This window comes from Cibotium barometz, chromosome 26 (genome assembly GCF_041138505.1).
Source record: "Cibotium barometz isolate CiBa-2024 chromosome 26, ASM4113850v1, whole genome shotgun sequence".
In the NCBI taxonomy this organism is placed as follows: domain Eukaryota; kingdom Viridiplantae; phylum Streptophyta; class Polypodiopsida; order Cyatheales; family Cibotiaceae; genus Cibotium; species Cibotium barometz.
Genome location: NC_141071.1, coordinates 8,991,841 through 9,003,423, shown reverse-complemented (window position 1 = coordinate 9,003,423; position 11,583 = coordinate 8,991,841). Strand labels below are relative to the sequence as shown.

Below are 11,583 nucleotides of genomic sequence, written 5' to 3'. Positions count from 1 at the left end.
CTTGACAAGCCCCTTTTTTATTGGGGATCCAACAATACATTAACTTAATACCCTCTTACAAGAGAATACTTGATTGGTACCTTGACAAGCCCCTTTTTTATTGGGGATCCAACAATACATTAATGCTGGTAGAGCTGGTGCTGATTTCTATGTATTTTCAAGGTACAGTAGGGGTCTTTACTCAAATTAATAGATTGGTACCTTGACAAGCCCTTTTTTTAATGCGTGGCAATGAAAATCATTTACTACAGATAGTCCCACATCAATCATGTTTAGGCTTTGGTCAATGATTTGAATACGAATTTAATGATTTAGATGATTCGGATTCTGGTCAATGATCCGAAAATTCTAGAGAGCTGAAAACACAGTTTTTTAAAGATTTTTGATTTTAAAGGGTTTTTTCTTGATGTTTTTTTTTGTTTTTTATATGACATGGTTGCTTAGTCACACCCTCCAATGTCATGATTTTCAACTCATTTTTATTTAAAAAAACTACAAAGATTAATGCCTTGAATAAGCTTATCTCGACAAAAATGCTAATGTACACTAATGCCTTGATTAAGCTAATCTTGGCAAAAACACTAATGTACACTAATTTTATAATTAATCTAAGACTAATGCTCATAGTAATGATGAAATCAACCAAGTAGAGAGATAATCTTTCTCAATCTCACCCAAGAGATCTTGCTCACTCCCATGAGACAAAGAATAGAACACATTAATCAACATAAAACACAAAACAGATTAAGGTTAAAAGTAAGCATATTTATAAGTCCACTCTTAAACATCCAAATAGCACACAAAATCACTTAAAAAATGAACACAACTCCTTAACATTCTACCAAGGATTTACATCCACCAAGGGCAAGTTAAAGTGATAATTTTAGAAGATTTTTGAGTAGAAGACAACTCTACTTCCTTACCTCATCCACGACTAATCGATCCCCGATAGCGACGCCATTTGTTCATGTTAAGAACCTTCTTGCTCTCTAGCAAGGTACCATAACCACTTATCTTGGATCATGGAAGTCCCTATTGGAGAGGCTAAGAGGTGTTTGTTTGAGCCCTTCCTCTACTCTCAAACAACTAAGTAATCCTTATGGTTAAGCTAGAAAGCTTGAACCACCTTCTTTTTTTCCAATCATGCTCAATCACACTCTCACTCAAGCTAGCAAGCATGCACACTCAACACATTCCATCCACATACACAAGCATGTATTCTATAATGAAGTAAGTAAGAAGGCAAGAGCTCAAGTGAAGAAGAAAGTTTTTCACTTGACAAATGATTGAATTTTCCCATTCACATCATCAAAGGTTGTATATATACAAATGACCTTTGCCTGACCGCCCAACTTAAGTGGGTGCCCATCGCCTATCTCTACCCATATACACAAGGCTTATGGCTAGTTTGATACATCATTGGGCCCACGACCATACATAATGTGAACTAATCCTAGACTAGATAGAGATGGATACACGAAAAAGAGTTAGCAAGCATAGAGTAAGGTCTCTTTATATGTTCCAGCACCGTCTTATAAAAGAGACATTTCCATCATAGAAAAGGAAGAAGATGCCTCAAAAAGTCGGACTGGTGAGACCATGTTTACTGAAGTGGTTAATAGTGATTTTTGGGCATGATAGAAGAAGAATTCGGAGAAATGATGCATGACATTATAGTGTTTCGGGAGTAGAACTATTTTGGTATCATGCGTCATGGTTGATTCATCCATTTTCGTTCCCAAATGACCCCAAACAAAGGCTACAAGTTGATAGTGGTTTTTGTGCTAAATTTTTGCATAGTTTTCCATGCAACAATCTCGTTTAAGACCTTACTATGAAGGAATTTAACCCAAAGACATCTCAAAGATTTTGTAGAGATTTTAGGGTGCTTTGAAAGTGATATTGGCATCGATTTTTCCACCTCATGTGGTTAAAGATGGCCTCCCCATCATGCAAGTCCATTTTCCTATTTACTGGTGCATGTTTTTTGAGGATGAATTCTGGGGAGGAAAAGCATCTCCATATATTGGCCATCTTCGCAAACAAAGACATTGATTATGAGTGCAAATGAGAGTGCGCGAGTGTGAGTGCGAATGAGAGTGATGGTTGGGTGGTTTGAGCTTTTCATGAGTAGTTGTTCCTTCCTCATCATAAAAAGGGCAATTTGTTCCATGGGAATTTTCTATTCTACGTGAGAATGATCTTGAGTGTGATTGAGGCTTTGAGATTGTTTTTTGCAATTTTGGAGTGTGAACCTCACGGGCTACCCAACTTAAGGCTAAATTCAGACGTATTTGTGAGCAGGACCTTGGAGATCCATAGGCTAGTTAACATCAAGGAAAATAAAAAAGTTGCCATCTAGAGAGGGCATCAAATTGAAGCTAGCCTAGTGGTATTTTGTGTGTTTTCCCAGCCCATTGGTATGAGTTCAATACTTGGTAAAACGACACCCTTATGTTTGATGTCTAGTATGATACCAAGGTTGAAAGATAACGTTCGCATAAACCATTTTTCTCAACAAATTAGCAAACTTGGAGGTTCAAAACTTGGAAGGTTTTAACCACCAATCGCATAGCCTAGTAGTTGTTAGGGAGTTTGAAATCCATGCATGAGGACGAAGGTTCAAACCCCATCGACCGCTTGAAGTGGTGCCTTGTAAAGATTGGGGGTGTGAGTTGTAATTTCCTTTTTTTAAAAGTGGAAGGTTTTGGTTGATAATTTGTAGATTTTTTAAAGCTAAAATGTAACTAAATTGCCTTAAATTGCAAATTTTCAAAATGGAGAAAGGCAAATTCACGAGGAAAAACAAAATGGTTACAAGTCCAATGTGTATAGTTTGTAGGTGGGTTTCTCTTAACATTGGGCTGGAAGCTTTGTGTTGGGAAGATCTTCTTTCAAGTGGGGGCCTTCCCAATGGAGAAATCAAAATATGTGGTGGGGAAACCAACCTATAGTTGACCCCCTTTTTCCTAAAGTTATTGTTCATCGTCCCTTGGGGCCTTTCCACGTATAAAGTAGAAGACACGTGGAAATGTTGTAGATAAAGGAGGTAGTGTGTGAATTCAAAAAGCGAGAGCATTTTGCAAAATAAAAGGTGAAAAAACGTTAATTATTATTATTTTCCTTGGCCTCATCACCTCACGCCTAAGCTAAGCATTCCTTCGCAAGACCATTTCCTCTGTCGAAACCCTAAATTTCTCTGCGCTGAGAGAAGGAAGAAGAAGAAGAAGATGGTGGTGTCTGATGAGGAGATTGTGACGAGGATAGTGGAGGTTTTGGAGAAGGCTGATCTGACAACGACCACCACTTCTGCCATAAGGAGACAGTTGGAGGAGGACCTGGGGATCGATCTGACAGACAAGAAGGCCTTCATCAGGGAGCAGGTGGACCTTTACCTGCAAGCACAGCAGCAGGAACAACAACAGCAGCAGCAATACAAGCAAGAAGAAGAACTAGAAGCACAAGATGAAGAAGACGCAGGAGATGATGGCGCAGAAGAGAAAGAAGACGAAGAAGAAGATGGTGAGCACCCAGAGCCAGATTCTAGGCGTTTGCAGGCCAAAATTGACAGGGCAAAGAAAGATAGGTAGGTTTTCCTTACATAATCACAACCGTAATATTCAATTTAACATTATGCACATAAAAGTAGAGGTTGGTTTTTCTTGCAATTATGAGAGGATACTGTTCTTTCTGCTGCAAATTCTGTTGTTCTGTATCTCCCAAGTTCAAAGGTATTACAACCCCCAATCTAGGCCAGTAGTCCGTACAGCAAACTCAGAGGGTAGTTGAAAAACTCACGGCCCACTCCAGGCCTGAGAGTAGACCTATGTAGACCGCACATCACCCATACCCTATTCTTTATGGATATCCCAGTTAAAGCGGTTTGGACTCAATAATAAAACAACAGTTAATTACAGTTTTGATAAGTCAAACCTTTCATTGAGCTCAATAGTGATGCTTTAGGCATCTGAAATATTTCCTTCTTCACTTTTTTCATGTGGCCACTGGCACATAGGAGCTTAGCAGTTGGCACTTGGCTGGCCATTGGGGGCAGACCAGCATTATGTCAGAGGTGCGGCCATCCCCAAGAATCTCAGCGTCACAGTCTTTGGGATTGCCCGAAGGCCCAGCAAGTCTGGCAAAGGATCCTATGCATTTTCACTGTGGATCAGGCTCTCGCATGTATTGTTTACGTGGAGCACTGTTGCTTGGGCCACTGAGGCCGCGATCATCATGCTGTATGAGGAGAAAGGTGGGGGACTAACCCTTCAGGTCTAAAACCTTTGTATTTCCTCTGTGCCACTTCCAGCTCCGCCTACTGGTCGTTGGACTTCAGGTTCTAGCCAAAGATGGAGATTTGCAGTAGTATAGCCGTGTGGCATATATGGAGAGCTCGATGCAGCAAAGCCATTGAAGGCACTCTCACCCCACTAGTAGAGCCTATCCGGAGCATTTGGCTCGATATTGGCTTGATATCATTCATACCCTCTGAGGTCAGTGGGGGTAGCTTCAAGGCGGCTCAGACCGCATGAGGAAGCGTTGGGAGGCCTTCCTTAGGATCTGGCGGAACGGTCCCTTTCTTACAAATAGTGGTGGCGAGTCCACTTGCCATTACAGACCACACCTGTGTGGTTATTTCCCCTTCCCCCCATTGTATGAGATAGCCTTCTCCTCCTAGAGCGGCCAACCAGAAGGAGAAGTGCATCCTCCCCTTTGTTCATCTTGAGTCTTGTTTCCCCTTTGGGGAGGGATTTGTACTTAGCCAGTTTGGCTGTTTTTCTTGGTAACTAATAGAAGGATCTTTTTCCCAGAAAAAATAAAAAAGAAAAGATGTTGTGTACCTAAAGGACCTAGTAGAATTATCATTATTAGCCTCGACGTAAAGTGTCTTCTGACTATTTTTATTAGTGACCCTAAGTTGTTGAAAGTGAGAGAATTGCTTGTAACTAGGGATATCCATTTGGCAAATAAGGCCAAGCTCTAGATCCTACCATGTCCACTCTCCTAGGTCCCACTGGAGACTCGTAATAGGCTGGCCCTCCCGCATCCATAGCCGCCATAGTCTCTCTCTGGCCACCTTGGCCGGTGGAGGGTTGATGTGCCACTCATGTGCGTGAAAACCAATCACCCTCACCCTCTGCAAGGTGCATCCCCTGAGGTCCTCTAAGGGGGTCTCTGGTCTCTCTTATATGCCATGAAGCCCAATAGAGAAGCTGAGTAAAGCAGAGTACTCGTCTGCACCATGAACTACTAGGGGTATATCGTGCCTGGTGAAGCTAGTACGGAGGAGAAGGATGTGTCCCGGATCCCAATAAGGCCTCTCTCTCCTGAGCCTCTGGGGGTAGCTGTTTGAATACAAGCCAATCTCCAAGTGACCTAGTGGGGCATGTACTCAAGGCTCCCCACGATACGTGCAGGTGAGCCCCGAGCATGTGATCACTAGGCAAACGGACCATAAGATTCCATACATAGTAACTTGAAACATTTCGTTCTTGTTTCATTGTTTCGTTTCGTTTCGTCTGTTTTGGACGAAACACAGGTTTTGAAATGACACTTCTCATATACACATACCAAATTTATAACATTCCCAACCAAAAGATGAAGATGCATTTTTTGGGACTAGTAGGTATGAAATTCATGATTTTGGGAGTAGGTTTTTTGGTATTTTCAAAATTTGGGCAAGAAAAGGAGAGAAAAAGAGGAGGAAAGAAACAAGTTGGAAGGGAAGAGGAGAAAAGGGAAGGAGGTGAGAAGAAAAGGAGAGAAAGTTGGAAGGCAAGAAAAGGAGACAAAGAGGAGGATAAAAGAGGAGGGAAGAGGAGGGGTGGACCGTGCAAGACAAGAGAGAGGAAAAGGGAAGAGGAAGAAGAGAAGGCATGGAGGAGAAGAAGTGAAGGAGCGAACAAGAGGAGTGGACGAGGAGAAAAGGTGGAGCAACGGGCTGCAGCCAAGAAGAAGCGTGGTATGTGCAAAGTGGCAAATGGGCAACAAACAAGGGCGAAAATGATGGCAAAAATTGCATTTGCAAAAAAAAAAACCTTTCGCCCATTTTTTTTGACCTAACGGGTGAAAAGCCGTTTCGATGGGCAGGTTTCGTTTTGTTTCGAAGCTTTCGTGCCAGAAACGTTTCATGCCGTGTCAAGAGGGCGAAACACATTGTTATGTTACCATGATTCCATATCAGTGCTGTAGCCGCTCCTCGGAGGCTACTCGAGTTGATTGCTGTAGAGCCGGCCTGAGATGATCCCAAGCACGCAAGAGACTGGCTGCAAATCTGTCCTCAAATGCTAGGCTAAAGCGACATGCCCCCATCTTTGTGAAGATCCATCTCTTGCATTAAGGCCAAGGGCTCCCCCAGGATCGGAGTGCGGGCGGAGATCCTAGCCAAGAGGAAGTCCTTCCAATCAGCTAGGGAAAACCTGGCCGAACTCCAGTATAACAATTTCTTCCGAATGCTCAAAAGAAGAGGGGCGAGCTGTTGCTCAGGGGAGATGTCAATGCCAACCTAGCATCCAAGATAACAAACCCAAGTTCCCCTCGGGATTCACTGAAAAGCCTCAACAACTGGAGCCAAGTCAGGGCAGGCGATGAGCCAACCCAAAATCCACATGACTTGTGAGGTCTGCTTCGGAGAAGAGGCAGGGGGTGGTGGCGACCTCGGTCGGGGATGTGATAGGCTGTAGCGGCTGCCATGGAGTCTTCTTGAAGGGGTGAGACCAAAGGAAGCGGACGCCTGCCGAAAGAAAACAGCCCGAATGTGAAAAAAACAAAAAACCTGCTGAGGAGAAGAGCTGGAGGGAAGGAGGCAAGGTGGGGGCACGAGGAGCAAGGCACGGCAAAGGGGGGGAGCTCACAGGAGGAAAAGGAGGCAAGGCACGGCAAAGGGCGGGAGAAGCCTGAGAGGATGAGCTGCAAGCAGGACACAAAAGAAGCGGCGAGGCGAACAGAGGCAAGGACGCACATGAGTAGGGGCAGTGGGGCGGAACACTGTTCAAACTGCATCTTCCATGCCATAGAGAGAGATGACTGAATCTACCATGTATTACTAACATAAAATGTATACAATGCTGAATAGAGATACTCAATGGTAGCACTGCTCTTGAGTTCTCAATGACTCAATGGTGATCAATGAATGAATATGGCTAGAACCTAGACTCCTATTTATAGTGTCTACTGTTGGTGAGTTGGCTACCAACTCTACCAACCCTAATAATAATGTCCAACTAGGTGTGTTCACACAATAACCGAGTAACTTTGTCCACACTGGGCTGCTCATTGGGCGCCTAGACAATATTACAAACATTTGGCACAATAGCCCTTACAAACACATAAATCTGGCCTCGTAATCAACCTTTGAGCTGGCCAATGGGTAGAAGCATGTCCATGTCACACTGGGGAGAGTGTGCACGTGACAAGACCAAGGCTAGATCAAACACTTCACAATACCCAAGAATTAAGGTATGCTCCATGTATCTTAAAATTCCTAAGTCTTGTCATTCTATACATGGTATGTCAATGTATATTACGTATAGATAGATATATACATGTACATAATACATATACATAGATATCGATGTATATACATATAGATATCTGTCAATAGAGATACACACATATAGATATATAAAGATATCTATGTATATACATCTAGATATCTGTCGATAGAGGTACGCACATATAGATATATAAAGATATCTATGTACATGTATATGTATATATAGGCATAGATAGCTATTTATATGCATATAGATGTATGTATATTGATGTATATAGATATCTATCTATATTTTTTTAATCTATACATATATGTCTATTTATACGAACATACATACATATATATGTATGTATATTACATATATATACATGTATGTATGTATGTATGCACACACACACACACACACACACATATGTATGCATGTATGCACACACAAATATGTGTGTGTGTGTGTGTGTGTGTATGTATGTATGTATGTGTATGGAAATATATATATATGTGTGTGTGTACACATAGACATATATTAACATGCATACATATACATAGATATCTATGTATATACATATAGATATCTATCAATAGAAATACGTACACATAGATATACAAAGATATCTATGTACATGTATGTGTATATACATATGCATAGATAGCTATGGATAGATATATGTATATTGATGTATGTAGATATCTATCTATATTTCTTTATTTATACATATATGTCTATTTACATGTGAGTATGTATGTACATATGTATGTATATTACATGTACATGTAATATATTGTATACATGTATGTAGGTGTGTACATACACGCACACCGCGCGCACACACCCATATATATATATGTATATGTATGTATGTATGTGCGCGCACACACACCCATATATATATGTATACGTATGTATGTATGTATACACACACTTATATATGCATGTATGCATGTGTATATACGTATATGTGCATACGTACATATATGTACGTATACATACATACATACATACATGTATGTACACACGCGTGCACACACACACACACACACACACATACATACACACATATATGTGTGTTGTGTGTGCGCGTGCGTGCGTGCGCGCGCACATACACGCACACATGTGCACACACGCGCACACACATACACGTGTGTGTGCGCGCGCGCGTGTGTTTGTGCATGTGCGCGTACCTATTCAGAGATGGATCTGGCCCTCTTTCCCAAGTGATGCACTATAATGATCAAAGATGCTTCGGGATGTTCTTACTAGAGATGTGCCCACACCGAGAGGCACACATAGAGGAGAGGGCAGGAGGTCACTCAGGCCACTATCACAGATTTCTTTAACCTGGAGCGGACAGAGCCACCAAAACCCACCCAGCCCCCTGTCAGCCGCACGGAGCACATGGGACACAGAGCAGACCGGTCCCCATGATCGATCCCGCAGGGTTCTGACTACTTGCACCCGTGGAGTTATCAGAGATTGGGTCGCGTCCCTCCAGAGACCCTCACCCTCACCCTCACCCTCAGAGATTTAGGTCCGCCAGCCCTTAACTCCAGGTTTGAGATATTCTTCGACGCCACAAGGAGGCATCACCACAGGAGGTGCCCTTTACTTGATTGAGGACATGAGTTTTTTGTTTCTACTTACTACATTATATACATAGGGATCTACATGTAATACGAAGACCGTGCTATTTTTCTTTTCTTGTTGGTTTGACATTCAGTTTACACATGGATTACATGTAACATCTTTTTGGTCTCATAGACCCATTGGGTCTCTAGTTGACACTACGATGATCTTTCTTTCCTTCTTTCTCTCTCCGGGTTTGGTTGATGCCTTTTATCAGAGTTTCTTCAAAAAATTATGAACCAAAACTTTAAAAAACCCCTCTTGTTGGGATTGCAGCTTACAGAAGGAGAAAAAGAAAAGAGGGAGTGGAGGTGGGTTGAATAAGTCATGTGGACTTTCTCCAGAGCTTCAGGCTTTTATAGGAGAGAGAGAATTGCCAAGGACTCAGGTAAATAATGAAAACTACGGGATGAGATTTACTTGTGGTATGGCTAATGGGGAGGTGGTTTGTGCATTGTTGAAGCAGGTTGTTAAGTTGCTCTGGGTTTACATTCGAGAAAAGAATCTACAAGACCCAGAAAACAGGCGTAAGATCATCTGCGATGATGCTTTACGAGCTTTGCTTGGATGCGATTCAACTGACATGTTTAAAATGAATAAGTTGCTATCCAAACATATATGGCCACTTGACAGTTCTGGAGGTAATGTATGGTAATTTCTCTTAATGGTAACTGTTATAAGGCGACATAGTGACACAATGTTTTGTAATCAGATGGAGAAGAGCCAAAGCCAAAGAAGCCAAAGCTGGATAAGAAAGAAACTCCAGAGAAGGAAGGAGGGAAGACAAGAGTGACTGGGTTCACTGCTCCTCTTCCTCTTTCGGAGGCTCTCATAAATTTTCTTGGTACAGGGGAAAGTGAGCTTTCAAGAGCGGAAGTGGTCAAGCGCATTTGGGATTACATAAAAGGAAATCAATTGCAGGTTTGATAACCAACCCTAAAACAATAATATGAGACACTACTTATGCGATTAATTTTGATGTTTTACAAGCATACGTGTTCTGTTCAAAGAGGTGCTTGATAGGGTAAGTTGTTACAGCAGTATCAGAGCTTCGTTCAACCCCTTTAAACCTCATAGGTCTTTTGTATGCTTAGATGTAGAAGAGTAGGCCACAGGTCTTTGGTTGCTTTTATGTGTTTTTTGGCTGAGTCATCAATTCAGCATAGTTTCTCCACTAGTTGGATCCCAAAGCATTGTGTAAAAGGATGGATCACTTGTCATAGGACCTTACATGTCCTATATATATAGGTTCTACCAACGATGAATGTGTGTCTAGTGAATCTAGAGGGCTGGGCCAGTATTTGAGGTTCCCAATGTGAAGAGGGAAGGCCTAAATGCTGAGGTGACAAGCCTGAAAGGGATTTGAGCCTTCGGAACAATTGCCTCATTGCATGCACTGGGCAAGCTAATCTAGCATGTGATTAGATTTCTCTCAGAGGAAATACCACTGGGGCTTGAGGAGTATATGTGAAGGCTAGAGCAAATCACTGTTGGGAGGTGAATGAAGGAAGAAACACAGCAAGCAATCATTTCTGGTTTAGTTTTAGAGTTTATGGTTGTCCATACCAGTCACAAGGGATACATGTTACAACTGGATGCATTCTATAGGGCTAGGCTAGTGTTTGAGGTGGCCACTTTGAAGAGGGAAGGAAGGAATATGAGAGGCCTAAAAAGGGATTTTAGCCTTAGGAAGTAATTGGCCACATGGCAAGCACTTGTCAAGGGGCCATTTCATCTCGCATGCGATTAACAGCCTCAAAGAGGAAATATCATATGGGGCTTTAGGAGGATTTGTGAAGATGGTTTCTCTTCTATGAGAAGCAAGCTTGATAACATTGGTAGCTGGTGTGCTCCTGCTAGCCTTAGCAGCAGTCCCCGTCCCACTAGCCCTTGCATGCGATCCCTAGCTGTGTGCTAGCCTCCCCCAAGCTTGCCCCCTGTCCCGCTTCCCCATTCTACATCACACTGCCCCTCCTTGCTATCCCCCGCCTTTGCTCTACTTCTGTGCCTTCTCCCTTGGTCGCCCATTAACCCCTAGCCCCTCTGCCTCCTTTTTTCTGCTTGGCTCCCCTTCGGCTTGTTTGCCCCCTCTTAGCGCTGTTCCGGCTCCAGCGCCGCTCTGTGGCCACTGCCTCACGTTGCCCACATGGCCTGCTCCCTCACTTTCTACCTGTTGGCCTGTTTGCCTGCCCTGATGTTTCATCACGTCTCAGCTGCTTCTTGTTAGTCTGTGCTCTTCTAGGCAGTTTGTCAGCAGTCTTTAGCTTTTCCCATATGGAGGTCTTTATAGCAGCCACTCCATCCACCCCCTCTGAGACCTCCCTCAAGTGTCTATTTTTGGAAGTGGACCTCCAGCTCCTTCTATGGCTTCACTTGAAGCCATGATCCTGGTCTGCAAGTTCAACGGCAGCAGACCAGACGGGCCAAATTTGAGACCTCCTGCAAGCTGCCCAAATCAGTGAGGAGG

General features: G+C 42.8%; 1 protein-coding gene across 3 annotated transcripts in view; it reads left to right on the top strand.

Annotated features, from left to right (window-relative positions):
- Positions 1-3,105: 3,105 nt before the first annotated feature.
- The window catches only part of LOC147623641 (uncharacterized), a 33,635-nt gene continuing 25,157 nt past the window's right edge, over positions 3,106-11,583 (top strand). For 2 of the 3 annotated variants that reach the window (XM_086820221.1, XM_086820222.1), the window contains exons 1-4: positions 3,107-3,586; positions 9,393-9,504; positions 9,583-9,757; positions 9,829-10,037. In XM_086820221.1, coding sequence (XP_086676347.1) covers positions 3,231-3,586; positions 9,393-9,504; positions 9,583-9,757; positions 9,829-10,037 — 852 coding nt within the window. In that variant the 5' untranslated portion in view covers positions 3,107-3,230. Of the gene's footprint in view, positions 3,587-9,392; positions 9,505-9,582; positions 9,758-9,828; positions 10,038-11,583 lie in introns of all 3 variants that reach the window. The other variant, XM_086820220.1, reaches the window with a different exon arrangement.